The sequence below is a fragment of the Cucumis sativus genome, chromosome 3 (genome assembly GCF_000004075.3).
Source record: "Cucumis sativus cultivar 9930 chromosome 3, Cucumber_9930_V3, whole genome shotgun sequence".
Taxonomy (NCBI): domain Eukaryota; kingdom Viridiplantae; phylum Streptophyta; class Magnoliopsida; order Cucurbitales; family Cucurbitaceae; genus Cucumis; species Cucumis sativus.
Genome location: NC_026657.2, coordinates 27,167,405 through 27,186,803, shown reverse-complemented (window position 1 = coordinate 27,186,803; position 19,399 = coordinate 27,167,405). Strand labels below are relative to the sequence as shown.

Genomic DNA, 19,399 nt, shown 5'->3' with positions numbered 1-19,399 from the left:
AAATAATAATAACAGAAATATCAACCCACGCAAGAATATAGGAGAGATTATAGGGGGAGAGAATATTGGGGAAGATCTTTCACAATCATCAGTGAGTAAAACAGATTAAAAGGGAGAAAAGAACAGGAAAGAGGGAAGAAGAAAAAGATTCCAGATTAGGAGAGGTTGTCGTCTTTCTTCTCGAGAGAAGCAGAGGATCGAAGTCAGGTTTATTTAATAGTTGTTTGGTCGTTTACATTGTTAGGAGTTTTTCATATTTTGTTTGCTTGTTCTGATTAGATTGAGGTTTAGGAGATGGGAGTGTGTGAATTTTCCTTTGATTATTTGATATTGTAATTCGTAAATTCCAGTCAATAAAATATGATACTATCAATATCTTTACAAATTAGTATCAGAGCATAGAAACCTAGGAGAATCCACGCTGATTGCTAAGAAAATAGAAGAGAGGATGGACTTGGTGGAATAACTTCAGAGGCTTCTGATCATGGATGAGAATTACTGATGGCAACAAACATTAAAGAAATAAATACTTAAATTGATAAGCAGCAGTAGCAACAACAGATAATTCTAAAGTACATTGAAGGAATTGTGAGTGAGAATTCGGCGGCTGGAAAGATGACAGAAGGCACGACAAGCCAAGCGAAAAGCAGCACCGCAAGGTATCCACCATAACTGACAAATCCAAGAGGATGAAGATGTCTGGGGATGACAAACCAATGGACCGGAGCAAATTTAAGAAAGTGGAGATGACGATATTCAATGGGACCGATCCCGATTCATGGTTATTCCGATCAGACAAGTATTTCAAAATTCATGAACTGACCGATTCGAAGAAACTCACAGTGGTTGTTATCAGTTTTGACAGGCCTCCCCTGGATTGGTATCATTCGAATGACGAGTTAGAAGCATTCACGAGTTAAGAGAACATGAAACAAAGGATGTTGATCTGATTTCGAACAATTCGAGATGGGTCGCTGGTGGGAAGATTTTTATCCATTAAGCAAGAAACAACAGTAGAATAATATTGAAACAGGTTTGACCGACTGTTGGCCCCCGTAGCTTTTCTGCAAACAGTAGTATTGGAGGAGACGTTTATGAATGGGCTTAGCCCATGGTTGAAGACTGAAGTCGAGACGCTGGAACCAGTGGGGTTGGCCCAGATGATGAAATTAGCATTGAAAATTAAGAACCGGGAAGTGGTGAGACGGGAGTGTGGACTGAGTAGTGCGTATGGAGGGAAACAACAACTCAAATTACCATTGGCAAAACACTTAGCACCACCAATAACTAACGACACACAATCGGTGGGAAGTTGGCCGATGAGGATCATAACACTGAAAGGAGTCACTGTGGGAGAATCGGCGAGAAGGCCAAATGAAGAGATTGTTCGATGTTGAGTTCCAATCACGGAGGGAGAAGGGGTTATGCTTTAGATGTGAGGAGGAATATCACACTGGAGAATAGGGAGGAATTGGAGATTGTTGAGGAAGATTGTTATGAGGCAGAGGCCAAATTTAAAAACAATGGAGTTAAGAACGTGGAGAACTTGAATATTGAATTGTCCCTTAATTTAGTAGTGGGGTTAACTAGCCCAGGAACAATGAAGGTGAGAGGAAAGCTGAACGGAGTAGATGTGGTAGTCCTCATTGACTGTGGAGCGACTCATAATTTCATTGCTGATAAATTAGTTAACTCACCGAATTTGCTGATAAATTAGTTAATTCATTGAATTTGCCAACCAAGGAAACATCTAATTATGGTGTGATCCTGGGTTCATGCACTGCCGTGAAGGGGAAGGGAATTTGCAGGAGAGTGGAAGTATTATTGGGAGAATGGAAGATCATTGACAATTTTCTACCCTTGGAGCTAGAGGGGTTGTCGTGACTCTAGGTATGCAGTGGCTTCATTCCTTAGGAGTCATAGAGGTTGATTGGCGAAACCTAGTATTGTCTTTTCAACATGAAGGAAGGAGAGTCGTAATTAAAGGTGACCCCAGCCTAACCAAGAAGTTAGCTTGAAGAACATGAGGAAGACATGGGAAATGGAAGATCAAGGGTTCTTGGTAGAATGTAGAGCTTTAGAAGGAAGGGCAACGGTGGAGGAGTGGTATAACGAAGAAGTAGTGCCACCCGTGGAGAACACTATTTCCTCTCTACTTAATCGATTTGAAGATGTGTTTGAATAGCCGGCAAAATTATCACCACCAAGGGAGATTGAGCATCACATTTATTTGAAAAAAGGAACAAATCCGGTAAACGTTTAACCATATCGGTATGACACCACCAGAAAGATGAGATGGAAAGGTTAGTGGATTAGATGTTGCAATCAAGGATCATACGACCAAGTACTAGTCTGATGGAACTCCAATTGGATCAAGTAAGATAACTCTTATTATTCAATGTCTAGAAATGAATACAAGGATTCGAATTGAGAATATCTCAATTCAGAAACACTCAATCCTAGTCTCTCAAGGAATTGCAAGAATATCTCAAACTACTTTCTAACTAACTTTCCCTCTTCCTAACATTTCTCTACTTATACTAACTGACTTACAAAATTACAACTAATACTTTTAAATTCCGTTTTCTTCATTTGTGCGAATTGTTGTGGTCCCCTCCACTTTCTTCTTCTTCCTTCGACTATACTGATGTATAATCGGTGGTCTATCATAGTCCTTACTCCAGTCCTGTATTACTGGTTAAGAAGAAAGATGGGAGTTGACGTTTTTGTGTCGATTATCAAGCTTTAAATAATGTAAACTATTCCAGATAAATTCCCAATTCCAGTGATAGCGGAGTTATTTGATGAACTAAATGAGGCTAACATGTTCTCTAAGATAGATCTGAAAGCCAGCTATCATCAAATAAGAATGCAACCAAGAGATATAGAGAAGACTGCCTTCCGCACATACGAGGGTCACTATGAATTCTTAGTAATGTCATTTGGTTTGACCAACGCTCCAGCAACCTTTTAAGTCTTGATGAATCACATATTTCGGCTGTTTATGAGGCATTTTGTTTTAGTCTTTGTTGATGATATTCTACTATATAGCAGAGGGATAGAAGAGCCTGTGCAACATTTGGACGTGATATTTGAGATCCTAAAGGAGAATGAACTCTATGCTAATCTTGGGAAGTGCAGTTTTGCTAAAGCTCGCATAGGCTATCTGGGACACTTCATTTCGGAACAAGGGGCATCGAAGTTGATCCTGAAAAGATTCGAGCCATCAAGGAATGGCCCATCCCTACTAATGTCCACGAAATTCAAGGATTTTTGGGGCTAATCGGATATTATAGGAGGTTTGTTCACAACTATGACAGTATGGCTGGCCCGTTAACAATTATTGAAGACATGAGCTTATAACTGGACTGACGAAGCTAATGTTGCCTTTGAGAAACTAAAGATGGCTATGATGACATTGCCGGTTTTAGCCATGCTAAATTTCAACTTACCATTTGAAACAGAGACTGATGCTTCTGGTTATTGAATGAGGGACTATCTTAATTCAGGCAAAAATACCCATAGCTTACTTCAGTAGAACTCTATGTAGTTCTATGTGATAGAGATCGAGCAAGACCTGTGTCTAAGAGAGAACTAATTGTTGTGGTTTTTGCAGTGCAGCGTTGGAGACCATATTTATTGGGGAGGAAATTCACGGTGAAGACAGACCAAAAATCGTTAAAATTTCTCCTTGAGCAAAGAGTAATTCAGCCCCAATATCAGAAGTGGATCGCTAAATTGTTGGGGTACTCGTTTGAAGTAGTTTACAAGCTGGGATTGGAAAATAAGGCTGTTGATGCCTTGTCCAAAGTTCCTCCAATAGTGCACCTAAACCACATGTCGGCTCCTGCTTTGCTTGACTTGGCCACAATTCAGGAGGATGTAAAAAGGGATCTAGCGTTGGGAGAAATCAGAAGAAGGATAGAAGAACAACAAGAGGAAATTCCTAATTTTTCATTACAGCAAGGAGCATTGAAGTTCAAAGGGAGGGTGGCTCTTCCAAAGACTTCTTCCTTAATACCTACAATCATGCATACGTATCATGATTCACTATTTGGAGGGCATTCAGGTTTCCTACGAACTTACAAGAGAATAACAGATTGTATTGGGAAGGTATGAAGAAGGATATCAAGAAGTATTGTGATGAATGTTTAATATGCTAACGGAACAAATCTTGGGCTCTATCTCCGGCTGGTTTGCTTATGCCTTTTGGGATTCCAAATGCGATCTGGTCAGATATCTCAATGGATTTCATAGAAGGCTTACCAAAATCTGCAGGATGGGAAGTAATTTTTGTTGTGGTGGATCAATTGAGCAAATATGCACATTTCTTAGCACTGAAGCATCCTTATACTGCACGGTCGGCAGCTGAAGTATTTGTTAAAGAGGTAGTTCGATTCCACGGATATCCTAGATCAATTTTTTTTTATCGGGATAAAATCTTCCCAAGTCATTTCTGAATGGATATGTTTAAACTCGCCGGTACTAAGCTATACAGGAGTTCAACTTATCATCCACAGTCTGATGGGCAAACGGAGGTTGTGAATAAAAGTGTAGAAACCTACTTGAGATGTTTTTGTGGGGAGAAGCCAAAGGAATGGAGTAATTGGTTGCACTGGGCAGAGTATTGGTACAACACCACATACCATAGCTCGATTGGAATTACACCATTTCAAGCCGTGTATGACAGCTGCCTCCCCCATTGATTCAATATGGAGATATGGACACCCCCAACTCCACACTTGATCGACAACTGAAGGAGAGGGATGTGGCCTTGGGAGCTTTGAAAGAGCACTTACGGGTAGCTCAGGAGCGGATGAAAAAATATGCTGATTTGAAACGAAGAGATGTGGAATTTCAGGAAGGTGAGTTGGTATTCCTCAAAATCAGGCCGTATAGGCAAATGTCCTTAAGGAGGGAAGAGGAATGAGAAGCTTTCACCTAAGTATTTTGGTCCGTACAAAATACTAGAGAAGATTGGGGCCGTGGCATATAAGTTAGAGCTTCTGAGTTTAGCAATGATACATCCTGTGTTCCATGTGTCAGTTAAAAAGGGCACTTGGGAATCATCAACAAGTACACCAATTGGTTCCTTTTATAAATGAAAAGCATGAATGGCTGACTCTGCCAGAAGAGATCTATGGGTACAGAAAGAATCTAGCCACGAAAGGTTGGGAGGTACTTATCAATTGGAAGGGACTACCTCCACATGAAGCCACTTGGGAAGACTGCAATGATTTCAGACAGCAGTTCCCTGATTTCCACCTTGAGGACAAGGTGGATTTGGAGGAGGAGAGTGATGCTAGGCCACCGATATTATTTAAATATAGCAGGAAAAATAATATTAACAGAAATATCAACCCACGCAAGAATATAGGAGAGATTATAGGGGGAGAGAATATTGAGGAAGATCTTTCACAATCGTCAGTGAGTAAAACAGATTAAAAGGGAGAAAAGAGGAGGAAAGAGGGGAGAAGAAAAATATTCCAGATTAGGAGAGGCTGCTGTCTTTCAGTTCGAGAGAAACAGAGGATCGAAGTCAAGTTTATTTAATAGTTGTTTGGTTGTTTACATTGTTAGGAGTTTTCCATATGTTGTTTGCTTGTTCTGATCTGTTTTGATTAGATTGAGGTTTAGGAGATAGGAGTCTGTGAATTTTCCTTTGATTATTTGATATTGTAATTCGTAAATTCCAGTCAATAAAATAAGATACTATCAGTATCTTTACAGGGTGCTGATTGTAGGTTGGGAAATCCTTGTAAAAGCCTTGAGAAGCTATATTATTTGTGGTTCCCTCTTTTCTCTCAGCTTATTACTTGTATAGTTGTTCTGTTGGGGAAGGCTTGAAGGATTGTTTTTGGGAAGACCACTAGGCGGAGAGGAGTCTCTTTAGGATTTGTTTCCCCCTGTTATATCACCTTTCAAACTAGTGGTTGCATCCTGTGACCTCTATGTTGCTCTCCTCAAATCCTTCTTTCTTGATCTCTTTGGATTTCAAAAGATCTTTGACTAATGGAGAGGCAATGGATGTGATGGGTCTTCGTTCTCTTTTCCAAGATAAGTTAGTGGTTCTAGGGAGAAGGGATATTAGGTCGTATCCTGTCCCTTCTACTGGTTTCTCTTGTCACCTCTATCATATTTTGGTTTCTCCTTTTCTTTCCTTTGTTGTTTATGTTCTTCCCTGGCCCTAGGTTGTTTTCTCCTTAATGAAGTTTCGTTTCTTATAAAGAAGGAGAAGAAGAAAAAGAATACCATTGTAGATCAACTAAATCCATATTGAGATCTCTGTTCCTTTTTCTAAGTTAGCTGCTAATTAAGGAACACTTTTTCATTTGTATTTGAAAAGCGACAAAGGTAGACCTCTGTCGTATAAAAAAAATGGACATTATTCTTTGACTCAAAATGAAAACTTTTGTAATCTCATTTGAAGGAGTCTAGAAATACATTCTTCAGTTTCTGAAGAACTCAAACTTCACCTGTATTTGTTAACTACTAAATTCACCACTTCCTCATCGATCAATTAGAATTCACAATGTTTATGTTGTGTCGTGTGCCTTTTGTTTGAGTGACGCTCAAGTCTGACCAAAGGCCATGGGGAAAAGGTTGGAGTATCCCAGCAACAGTTGAGCTAAGATAGAACCATTTTCTGTTTCCAAACCAAGTCATTTTTGCTGTTTAGGTAATATTTCACTCCCAAGTAGTTGGAGAGAAATTGACACCATTTGTCTCTAGTGTTTTCATGTTTTAAGTGATGCAGTTGCACTTTTATCAAGCGGTTTTCCCACATACAAGGCCTCTATGTGGTTGCATTTTGAGTAATTATGAAGTTAGATTTCAGTGTAAAAGATATTGTGTTCCTTGTCCCATGTTTGGATCCAGGATTTTTTCCTCGTTTATGGTGTATTAAATTTTAAAGGTGATTGGTTATATACAGGGCCTTGTGAAACTTGCTGATTTTGGTGTTGCAACAAAATTAACAGAGGCCGATGTTAATACTCATTCGGTTGTTGGAACACCTTACTGGATGGCACCTGAGGTATGAATTAATTTTGTAGATGGTTAGATTTCACCTTCATTTTTGTGTAAAATTTTTTTAGGTTTTTTAGGCTGCCTGAAAACTTTGAAGTTTCATTTGAATATCCAACAGGGTAGTGACAAGTTCCTAAATGACTTGCACCTGTACCTTGGTTGACTAAGCTTTAGATATTTTGTTTTAAAATTACTTTGGTTCTTCTAAAAGTTATACTTTTTACTTTTTATTCACACTTATATTTTAGTACATCTGAAACATTTTACTTGACAACCTTTTGATGTTACTTTTTTTTTTTATAACAAACAAATTTCATTGATGTATGACCTTTTGATGATACTTTCGTTACAGGTAATTGAAATGTCAGGAGTTTGTGCTGCTTCCGACATATGGAGTGTCGGATGTACAGTGATTGAACTGCTTACATGCGTACCTCCATATTATGATCTACAACCTATGCCTGCTCTCTTTCGCATTGTACAAGTATGGTCGCATTGTACATGCTCTTTACTGCCAGCACCGGAATTTTAAGTTTTTTCACTTGATTCCATCTTAGTTGTTCCTTTTAACAGCAGGCCATATCTTAATTTTTTTTTATCTCAGTCACATCTATTTGCATGCTTAATGGGGCTCAAGTTTCCATACCCATTTTAATTGGGCTTGGGATTGTCTCTAAATCTATCCATGATTTCCCACCTAGGGTGTAAGTTGGAAATTATACCTTTTTCGTACTTCAGTTTTGGGATAGCCAATGGTGGATAAACTTAGAGGCAAACTAGATAGATAGTGTTTGCAAATCTCGATAGGTAGAGGATTGGCATTGGGTCAATTGGTTTTAAACGGTGTGTGACTCAAATTAGCGAGGGTGCTCTTAAGAATCATTGGGGTTTAGCTTTCTTGTCTGATTTCTAGTTTTTCGTTATTATGTTCATTTTTTTTGCAGTTGACTTATTTGTAACCTTTCAGTTATCAATGAAAATTTTGTTTCATGGTTTAAAAGTAAACCAGATTAGACTCTAGGTGGGAAGTTTGTAAATGAGAAACCCATATATATACATACATACATATACATACATACATACATACATACATGCATACATGTAATTATAATTATAATTATTTTCTTTTTATCTTCATGGTGTAAACATATTGATTTTTGATTTATACATTGACCTTGCTGATAAATTTATTACTTATGTTGTCATCTCATTGTTCTATTCACCAATTTCCAGGACAAACATCCTCCAATTCCAGATAGCCTATCACCAGATATCACTGATTTTTTACGCCAGTGCTTTAAGAAGGTTTGCTACGATTTCTATAATTGAATGGATTAAATTACATGTTTGACACCTGCAATCTGGGGCTTGTGTATTATTTTCTGTTTCCGAACAAAAAAATAAGGGCTGTTCTTTTCTTGTAAACAACTTTTAAAATGGCTTTTGAAAATTCTATAAGGTGAGTGAGAAGACCAAGAAATGATATTGCAGGTCTTCTAACTTCCTAGTGGCTGATACATGCTTTTGGATGTTTAGCTTTTCTTGTAAACAATTAAAATATGTGAAACATCAACTGTTATTAACTACATCTTTTTAATTGACCAAAGATACGTGTTTTTGGATGTTTATCTTTTAACTTTCATCTTGCTTGACAAAAGATTATTCTTTATGTGAAAAGGAATAAATAAATAATTGAATAGAAGTTATATTCAACTAATATGCCACAAGCTGGTCATATTCCACCTGCCAAATAATTTTTCATCCAACGAGGTCAAGGGATGGGGTGAAGTATTTATCCCCAAGAGAAAGATCACTTCTCATGGAAAACACGTAACTCCAACATTGCACACTGAATGATAATACTAGTCCTGCTGGCATAGAATACATATGAAACTCACAAATGAATTCATATTTTTCTGTCTACTGATAACTCCTCAAAGCCTGATGGATGCATAATCTCTATGAACTATAGCCTCGTCTTGATTGTAAAACAAAATTTGGCATCTCTTTATCCAGATTGGTGAGATGATTCTGAGAGGATTGGGATAACTCAGATGTGCTAAACTACTAGTAAATTTGGAGATTGGAAATTGGGCTATGCCCCTTATTTCATTCTATCAATGAAATATATTTCCTTAAAAAAAACTAGTAAATTTATAAATTGGATCATGAGTGAATGTAGACTCTCGAGAAAAACATGGATAAGCGTACTTTTTGATAAATCAATCTATAGTTCAGATTGTGTTACATTCATGTATTCGGGAATAAGAGTCGTCAACCCCAACATTACTCTAACAAAACGTCTGAAACTAGGGCAAATACAGCCCTGCTTGTAACCCATACAAAGTTAAGCGAGAAAGAAAAGCAACCTTCTGCTGATATAACATTTAAATCTTAAGCTGAAGGAATGCTAACTCCGTCCTTGATGGATAAGCGTACTTTTTAGGACAATAAAACTGGAATTTGGTAAAAAAAAATCAACACAAAAGTTTACCAATTATATCAGGCTCTGTAATCGTGGATCTTATGAAGTAGGTTCTGAAGTCTATTTTGTTCGGGTATTAATGGTATATGTCCATTGGTGATTTGATGTACCTTTAACTTTAATTTTAAAGTGCCTTGGTATTCTTCTTGCTGGTTGCATTTGATTTGAAATGGGAAAGAAATACATCTCTTTATTACTGCATTTAGTAGCAGATGAATATTTTGATGTCCTCTTTGTGCAGGATGCTAGGCAAAGGCCTGATGCAAAAACTTTGCTTTCTCATCCTTGGATACAGAACTGTCGGCGGGCTTTGCATTCTTCTCTTCGTCATAGTGGCACATTGAGGTAGTCATTGGCCTTTTTAATATAGAATTTAAATCCAAGTAAATGAAAGACAATGTTGAAAACCAAGCCCAATTTTAATTATTAAGAAAAAAAATAGTTATTTAAATTTGACTTTGAATTCGAGTGTGTTTTTAAAGGTGGTGAGAAGCTTACCAAAATAAGTAAGAATACAAGTATAAATTTTTAAATAGAAAATTAATAACAATATGGTCATCCAGTGGGGCCTTAGACGCTCATTTTTCATCTCTACTTTTGAGCCCTATCAATGCTATTCACTGGATCATGACTGGTACCCTGTGACAACGTCCCTAATCTAGGCGTAACAGTTTGACACTAGAATTAATCTTCATTAGAGAATTTGCATGAAATTTATGCAGGAAAGGATATGTGCCATTTTCTATCTGAGTGATTGATTAATAGCAGAATTGATCTGAGATGAAGCACTTCATGTATGAGCATTGTAGAAAAAATTATATATGACCCTAATCATTTGAAACCTTTTTCTTATGGCAGAAACAGCCAACAAGATGGATCAATTGAAGCAGAAATTTCTAATGGAGACAATCAAAACTCTTGCGAAAGCCCTTCGGCAGAGAAAAATGAAGTCGCTGATTCTGATTTTAAAGCTGTGAGAGTTTTTATATTGAGTGACTTTGTTTCTGAATTCAACAATTGTCTCTTCTTCAAAGTTGCTATCGAATTTTTGCATCTCTGTGGTAAGTTGGGTAGTCAATATTCCAGGATTCAAGGAAGGAGTTGTCATCAGATGTCGCCACTGATGCGAGCAAGTCCCAAAAGCATTTTGCTTCAGGCCCTAATTTTGTTGAGGAAGGAGAAAGCCTAGAAGAAGATACTCTATTGGATCAAGTTCCTACCTTATCCATTCATGAAAATTCATCTCTTTTAACCAGTTCTGGCAGACTTGCTACCTCTGGACCGACTGAGTTTCATGAATCTCATGGTAGAGCCCATGATGAAGTAATAATGAATGGCGAAGTTCCATTGACAGAATTAAGGAAAGATGCTTCTAGAAAACAGGGAGAGCAAGAAACTTCTACAACATCTGGGAGGAGATCATTTGGTTTTGAACCTGAAAGTCAGGATAATAGTTTTCAAAAGGTATAGTGTCGAGTCCTTACATTTGCTAGTTATAAAAAGATAAGTTGACATATATGTACTTTCCTTTTATTTTTATTTTTTTTGAAAGGGAACAAAACTTTTCTTTGATAAAATGAAAAGAGACTAATGCTCAAGTTACGAGCAGACCTACTTAAACTTTTCTTTATGGTCTGTTGCTTATGTTACTTTGCTAGCTTTATTATGGGATACCTACTTCTCTCTTAAAATTATTCCTATGATTCCACCACCGCCACTTCCTCCTTTCTCCATTTTTAACGTCTTTCTATTAGTGATTTTTTTTAAACACCTGGCAAACTCTAGCGATCTCATTGTTTGCTCTACTATATTATTAGTTATAGGAAGTGCATTTGTTCTGTACTTGCTATAGTCCTATTTCTGCATCAAATTTAGGTTTTGAGTTATAATGTAGTAAAAGTTTTTGAAACTATAATACTAACTAGAAAATATATCAGTCTTCTGCATTCCTTTGGCTTTCAGTGGCTTTCTAAGGCCCAAGGTTCATTCGAATTGCTCAGTTTGAGCTCTTCTTGGTCTTATATGGATAGATGGTAATCAAAGGATTTATGTTTGAATTGGTGCAATTGTTATGTTTGAAGGTGTCAAAGATGTCGGTTGCTTTGGGAGGAGATGAGCTCAGTAAATTTAGTGACACTCCTGGAGATGCTTCCTTAGATGATTTATTCCAACCTCTAGATAAGCACTCTGGGGATCAAGCTACTGGAGCATCAACATCTCTATCTATTCTACAATCAAACATGGGTAATGTGCCAGTAAACGATGTTGGGAAAAATGACCTGGCCACGAAGTTGAGGGCTACAATTGCTCAAAAACAAATGGAGAATGAAATGGGACAGGCAAGTGGTGGGGGTGACCTGATTCGACTAGTGATGGGCGTTTTGAAGGATGATGATATTGATATTGACGGTTTGGTACGTATGTTACAGTATAATACTAGTATTAGTATTCTACTACTCTTAATTGCCTCCACAACTGATAGCCTTGTGATTTATTTAATCAGGTTTTTGATGAGAAGTTGCCCGGAGAAACACTTTTTCCTTTGCAGGTACTTTGTTCTTTTGACTTTAGGAAGTCCATTCATTTTGATTCTTCAGAATGTAGCATTAGAATTTACTTTTCAGTTATCTTTTTTCTGTTTGATTATGTTTATTTTCTAATGAAAAGTAAGTGTATAATGTGACCATGTGTTATCGTTTTCCATTTTTTATCTTCCTTTTTCCTGTTGGTAGGCTGTTGAATTCGGCAGATTAGTTGGATCGTTGAGACCTGATGAACCCGAAGATGTAATTGTATCTGCCTGTCAAAAACTGATAGCTATCTTTCATCAAAGACCTGAGCAGAAAATTGTATATGTTACACAGCATGGCCTACTCCCATTAACTGAGTTGCTTGAAGTTCCTAAAACTCGTGTATGGTTTTTATATTTATCTCATTTTTTTCAATGATTTTTTATTGGCTTAATCCATTTATTGAACTTGGATTCCATTATTGCAGATTATATGTTCGGTGCTCCAGCTTATAAATCAGATAGTTAAGGATAATGTTGACTTCCAAGAAAATGCATGTCTTGTCGGTATGGTAAGTAACTGAATGATATAATATTAAATTCGCCTTTACCCATAGACTTAAGCTTTTGAGTAAACTGGTGGTTTAAGATGGTATTACAGTAAGTTGGTTTAGGAAGTCATGTTCAAACCTCTGCCGTAGTTCTCTTCTCAATGAATATTTATTTCTATTTATTGAGTCTTCATTTATCAAGCTTGCAAGTGAGGGGAAGCCCACAAATGAGGAGGTGTTGAATGATATAATATTAAATTTTCTTTCACCCATAAGCTTAAGTTTTTGGGTAAATGAGTGATTCAAGAGAAATAATGTTTCATTTTAGCACATTTCATTAAATTATGTTTGAACTTTGCATTTCGTACATCATCACTCAACTAATTTATTCAATTGGTTTGAGTTTCTTTTAGTTTTTATGTTCATTTATGCTTGCAACTGTACACTGTACCATTTTGAACTTGAATACTTAGTATAGCTTGAGTAGTGGAGTAAGGCATTTCAATCTGTATGTGCTTAAAGAATGAAGCTTTTATTTTTAGATCAGGAATTGTGGCTGGTTATTGGATGGAGGTTGTTTTATTTATTGTTCTCACCATGATATCAAATTATGTAGTTGTTGAGAGGGTATCTTTTTCTTGTTTTTGAACAAGAAACGAAAGTTTTTAGTGAATTAGTTGTTGATAGGGTTTCCTTGTAATTAGCCGAGTGCCACGCCCATTTTTTTGTTAGAAACAATAGTAAATAATAAATAAAAAAAATAATTTTTTTAGAAAATCACATTTTTCTCTGAAATGTATCACATTATGATCTATTATAATCAAGTGTATCTTTTGCCCAAGTTGTTAATGATTCTACTCTTCTCCTTTTGGAAAACTAGTGAATGAACCTCAATATTGGTCATTTTCTTATGCAACAATCAGATTCCTCTGGTAATGGGCTTTGCAGTTCCGGATCGTCCACGAGAAGTTCGTATGGAAGCAGCTTATTTCTTTCAACAGCTTTGTCAATCAAGGTTTGAAGTTTTAATTTTTTTCTATATTATGACCACATATGGATTTTTTTTTTTTTTTTTTGAGTAAAAAAACTCCTCTTACCAAGGATTTGTTTGAAAAAAATTTCAGCTCTTTGACATTGCAAATGTTCGTTGCATGCCGTGGAATACCTGTATTAGTAAGCTTTTTAGAGGCTGATTATGCAAAGTACAGGTATGTAAATATCAATTTGTGGCAGTTAAGCATATATAGTATAAAAGGCATAGGGTTTAACGAGTCGGTAGTCCTTTGTTGCAGTATTGGGGGTTTGTATTTGAGAACTTCTACAAACATGCATAATAAAGTGGTTCCCCTATTTGGTTTTCATTAAATTTCATTGTTATTCTTTTTCTTACACATATTCGTAAATATTGTATTTCTAGGGACATGGTTCACCTAGCTATTGATGGAATGTGGCAGATCTTTAAGCTCCAGCGTTCCACTCTTAGAAATGGTTTCTGTCGTATAGCAGCAAAAAGTGGAATTCTGCTTAGGCTTATTAACACCCTCTACAGCTTGAACGAGGCAACTCGCTTAGCTTCCATAACAGTTGGGGCAGGATATCCAGTTGATGGTTTAACTCCACGGCCACGATCTGGTCAACTAGATCCTAGCCACCCTATATTCAGTCAGTATGAGGCCTCATTCCCTATGCCTGATCAACCTGATCTTTTGAAGGTCAGGCATGGTATAGTTGATCATCACTCGTCTACTGGACCACCAGAACCTTCTAGGGCTTCAACTTCACATTCTCAAAGATCAGATACCAATCAATCTGATTATCGACACTTTCCCATGGATACTGATAGGCCTCAATCTAGCAATGCCACAAATGAAGCCCTGGGATCTAAACCGTCAGAGCTTGCATCTTTGGACAAAGTTTTACATTTAGCAAGCAAGGAACCTTCTGGCTCGGCTTCCAAAGAACATGAAAATGCAGATAGATGGAGAACTGAGAGAATGGCCAACTCTAATAGGACTTCCACAGATAGGCCTCCGAAATTTGTGGAACCTGCATCTAATGGATTTTCTACAACATCGGCGGCCACTCAGCAAGAGCAAGTTCGACCCCTTCTAAGTCTGTTGGACAAAGAGCCCCCGTCTCGACATTTTTCTGGTCAGCTCGAGTACATGCGCCAACTTTCTGGATTGGAGAGACATGAAACTATAATGCCTCTATTACATGCATCAAATGAAAAGAAGATAAATGGGGAACCTGATTTCTTAATGGCAGAATTCGCAGGTGAGTATCTCTGCTTTTGTTAATCTGTTTCTTTCTTTCTTCTTACAAGATAGACTGATTGTGTGTATTGGAGTGATATTATCAAATTGCCTAATCATTGGATTTTCTACTTCTCGTAGAGATAGAGATTAGACTTCGGTGCATTAGAAATATTATGGGGCAAGCCCTATTTGGGCACCTTAACAGTTTTTCAAGATCTTTTTCTTGTATGTCATCTTGTAAGGTAGACATTCATACGGATCCAAACATTTATAGTGCCGGTGCTTAACTAATATTTTGAAAACTTCGTAGACATAACTCTCAGGTCTTGGAATTTTACTTCATCAATCTTGGTGTTGCTGCACGTATTCCATTCTCGTGAGACAATATTTTAGGTCGCTTTAGAGTATTTTTCAAAGAACCTTATTTTGATTCTTTTCATCCCAGAGGTCTCCCAACGTGGAAAAGACAATGCAAACCTTGACCCTGCATCTAAGGTTTCTCTTAAAACGGCAGCAAAGAAGGTAGGACCCCTGATTTCCAATGAAGGTGCTGCATCCACATCTGGAATTGCTTCACAGACAGCTTCTGGAGTACTTTCAGGTTCGGGTGTATTAAATGCTAGACCCGGGAGTGCAACATCCTCTGGACTTCTTTCACACATGGTGTCAACTCTGAACGCTGATGTTGCAAGGGAATACTTGGCGAAGGTGGCTGATCTATTGCTTGAGTTTGCTCAGGCAGATACAACTGTGAAGTCATATATGTGCAGCCAAAGCTTACTTAATCGCCTTTTCCAAATGTTCAATAGGGTAGAGCCTTCAATTCTCTTGAAGGTATGTGAGCGTGAATCTTTTCATCCATTCTTTGGGTTGGTTACTTTGAACTAGTTTGTATCTACTTTCTGCTAACTGTGCTTCCATTTATTTTTCATTTTGTAGATATTGAAGTGTATAAATCATCTCTCAACAGATCCAAATTGCTTAGAAAATCTTCAGCGAGCGGATGCAATTAAATATTTGATTCCGAACCTTGAACTCAAAGAAGGGTCACTGGTGTCACAAATACATACTGAGGTGTGCTTATTTCTAGAAAGTAAAAAATTTAAAGAATAAGAAGTTTGACTTTGGAAATATATAAACCTCACTTCACAGTGTCTCTACTTGTTATAGTGCTTTTATATTGCTTATATTTGTTGCTATGGTTATATTACTGTAAATATTTTAGTCATGTTGTCATTTATGGTCTTTTACTTACTTAAGTTACCTTGCACACTTAGATCCGGAAATCCTCCCACGCTTACACTCCTCATGAAGGTTGGAGGCGGTAAAAAGTTGGTGACTGAGGGTGTAAGGGGAAAAGTTTTTAGGATTAGACTGCAGTGAGGAGCAGTTGTGTGGGTTATCAATTACGTGGAGCTCGCTGCTTAGTGGTGGGGAGTAGGGACGATGTTTAGGAAAAGATCTAGAGTCAACTAAGGGCAAAAGATCTCACAAGTCAGGAAATCCTCCCACGCTTCACAGTTCACGCTACAAACCTATTCTTTTGCAAAATTGGTCAAGGAGGGGAATGAAGAGGTGATGTTCAGGGGGAGAAATGCAGGGAGTTTTACTTGTTTTTTCCCTTTATGCTAAGAGTTGGAATGATGGAGTAAGGTAGATCATTGGGCAGAGTTGAAACAATAGATGAGGATCTTTTAGGGAAGAGATACTGTTGAGAGCTTTCCTTTATTTTTTGGAAACATGGCTGTTATTCTACACGGGGATGAAAGGGCGAAAGAGTGAAGTCTCTTTTAGGCTTGGGGAGAGGCTCCACTCTTTCCTGTGTGGTGAAGTTTGAAACCTTGGAATTTTATGATGGTGGCCGAGGATAGAAGCCAAATCTTCAAGAATGGGTGGGTTAAGGTGTTAGATATTCCCCCCACTTGGAGGTGATTCATAAATTAGCACTTGTATGCAGAGAGGGTGGACGAAGGGAACTCCAGCATTGTTATGTGGGGAAAATGGGAGGTATTTGCTTCAAGCTGATAGGGAAGAAGATGGGTGTCAAGAAAGGAGGAAAGCTTATTTATGAGATTGGTTTGGAGGAAGCCTACTATCATGATTAAGACCTGTTGTATAAAGTCCTTGAGAAAATGGGTTTCTGTGAGAATTGAGATCTTGGATTTGGAACTTTAGGTTGGTTAATTCTTCCATTTTCCTCAACGGAGACCAATAAGTAAAGTTTTTTTTCTTATAGATGCTTTAGTCAAGGAGACTTCCTCTCGCCATTTCTCTTTCTCCCCATGGTGGATGCCTTGAGTAAGCTAGTGACATTGACGTTTGGGGAAGAAATAAGAGTCAATTAGAGGCTTTCGAGTAGGGAATAAGTTAATTTGGTTTATGCCCCCTTTCCCGGATTCTCTGTGGGATTGGGAAACAGTGGGTTGTAAGGTGAATCAACTTCCTTTCCGCTTATTGATTTGAGGGCTCCCTTGGGTGGTAACTTAAGGTGTCATACTTTCTTGATTTGAGTGGTGGAGAAGGTTCAAAAGCTTTTGTGTTCTTGGAAAAGGCCTTTCGTCTCCAAGGGGGTAGATTAACACTTATCCAGTTAGTCTTAAGTGGCTTCCCTAGTTATTTTTATTGTTATTTAAGATGTAGATTTCAATTAGGAAGGGTAATGAGGCGCCATGAGGGGTTTTTGTGGAGGGGTTGAGGTAGGGGACTCCTCGTAAGGTGAGATGTGATTCAATTTTTTTTTACTCCAATAGGGTTAGGGGTAGGAAATCTAAGACTTCTTAATTAAAGCCAAAATGTTTGTGCCAATTTTTCTTGGATCCTAATGCTATGTGGCATAGGATTACTTTTAGGTATGGCCTCCATTCTTTTGCATGAGGTGCAGAGTGTGGTTTTAATGGTCAAATAGAAATCTCTGGATTTTCGATGGGCAACAGATTTTCCTTCTTTCTTTTGATTTTTGGAATGTTCGGTACCCCTTAGTATTTTGCCTATAAATGCTTGTAGTACAGCAGCTCTAGCCAAATGCCTGTTTCTCTCATTTTCTAAATATTTGAGGTGAAGTTTCCTTGGATCGTTCGTCTGAACCGCTACATGTAGAAGTTCAATAAATGAAAACTTTATTTCAATCGATATTTCATGAGAAAAAGACAAGAATGTCTCTTAGAGCTGGCATTTGGGGACATGACGTCTCTCCATGGATTATTGTGGTTTGGCCCTAATTTTATAAAAGTTAACCTAAAACCTATTTATATTGTTTTCTCTACAAGTCTGATTACATTTGTTACAAGAACGTATATATTTTAATATTCTTTGCTTATTAAAGTTTCGTGCTGTGTTTTACTCTTAACGATGGTATTCTTTATTAATGGTTTTATTACCTTGCAGGTCCTCAGTGCACTATTCAATTTGTGCAAGATAAATAAGAGAAGACAAGAATATGCAGCTGAAAATGGAATTATTCCACACTTAATGCATTTTATTATATCAGACTCTCCTCTGAAACAATATGCATTGCCTCTGCTGTGTGATATGGCCCATGCATCTCGTAATTCCAGGGAGCAGTTAAGAGCCCACGGCGGATTAGATGTGTATTTGAGCCTACTTGAAGATGACCTTTGGTCTGTCACAGCATTGGATTCTATTGCTGTTTGCTTGGCTCATGATAATGACAACCGAAAAGTTGAGCAAGCTTTGCTAAAAAAGGATGCAGTTCAGAAATTGGTTAAGTTTTTCCAGTGCTGTCCAGAACAACATTTTGTCCATATTTTGGAGCCGTTCTTGAAAATCATCACGTACGTACCTTTTACCTCTCTCATCTTTTTTATAAAGAAACATTTCATTGAAAGAAGAATCTATCTGGTTAGTTATTGCGCAACATTCAAATGTCCAAATAGTAGACGATGTTTTCTAATTAATCCATAACCTTGTGACCCTCACCCTTCCCCATCCCTCAGATAATCATTCAACGTGATCGCTTGAGCTTATAAATTACTACCTATTAGCAAGTTTGTGATGGAACTCAAATAAATTGAGATATAATCGTTAACCAAAACACAAGATGAAATAAGTTATTCAAGGTAACTTGGACCCTCCCAATCTTGAAATTGCACCCAAGTCCTAATTCTCTGGTAGGTTATCCCATACCTGCAATGAATCAACCTAGCAATATACACTAACACAAAGATATTTCTTCGAATTCATTTTGGAGTTGTTCAATTGATCATCTGATTGCCAGCTTGAGTGAGATAACATCCGATTGGTCTTGGAAATTCCCATAGCTCTGAAATCAACTAAAAATTCTTGATCATCTGATTGCCACATTTTAACCAGCACCTTCAAAGATATTTCCACTCTGGTCAGTGAGGGATCTCCTTTCAAGATTACATTAGTGTCCCCGACAATGAATGTCATGGTTAAAGCTTTCCAATCGACAGTCATAGCACCTTGCTTTCGGAGCCACTGCATCCCCAGTACCATATCTAAGTTGCCTAATTCCAACGGTAAGAAATCCTCAATTATGGTCAATACTGGCAGCCCTACCGTGATGTCTTTGCACATCCCTCGACCT

At 37.6% G+C, this 19,399-nt stretch overlaps 1 protein-coding gene across 2 annotated transcripts in view; it reads left to right on the top strand.

Annotated features, from left to right (window-relative positions):
• LOC101206469 (MAP3K epsilon protein kinase 1) overlaps nucleotides 1-19,399 on the top strand; it is a 37,849-nt gene that overhangs the window by 10,742 nt on the left and 7,708 nt on the right. The window contains exons 7-22 of one of the 2 annotated variants that reach the window (XM_031881680.1): nucleotides 6,935-7,036; nucleotides 7,382-7,513; nucleotides 8,263-8,334; nucleotides 9,756-9,859; nucleotides 10,373-10,487; nucleotides 10,601-10,978; nucleotides 11,596-11,928; nucleotides 12,018-12,062; nucleotides 12,247-12,426; nucleotides 12,512-12,595; nucleotides 13,498-13,589; nucleotides 13,699-13,782; nucleotides 13,992-14,851; nucleotides 15,278-15,666; nucleotides 15,772-15,906; nucleotides 18,217-18,623. In XM_031881680.1, coding sequence (XP_031737540.1) covers nucleotides 6,935-7,036; nucleotides 7,382-7,513; nucleotides 8,263-8,334; nucleotides 9,756-9,859; nucleotides 10,373-10,487; nucleotides 10,601-10,978; nucleotides 11,596-11,928; nucleotides 12,018-12,062; nucleotides 12,247-12,426; nucleotides 12,512-12,595; nucleotides 13,498-13,589; nucleotides 13,699-13,782; nucleotides 13,992-14,851; nucleotides 15,278-15,666; nucleotides 15,772-15,906; nucleotides 18,217-18,623 — 3,512 coding nt within the window. The remainder of the gene's footprint in view (nucleotides 1-6,934; nucleotides 7,037-7,381; nucleotides 7,514-8,262; nucleotides 8,335-9,755; nucleotides 9,860-10,372; nucleotides 10,488-10,600; nucleotides 10,979-11,595; nucleotides 11,929-12,017; nucleotides 12,063-12,246; nucleotides 12,427-12,511; nucleotides 12,596-13,497; nucleotides 13,590-13,698; nucleotides 13,783-13,991; nucleotides 14,852-15,277; nucleotides 15,667-15,771; nucleotides 15,907-18,216; nucleotides 18,624-19,399) is intronic. The other variant, XM_031881681.1, reaches the window with a different exon arrangement.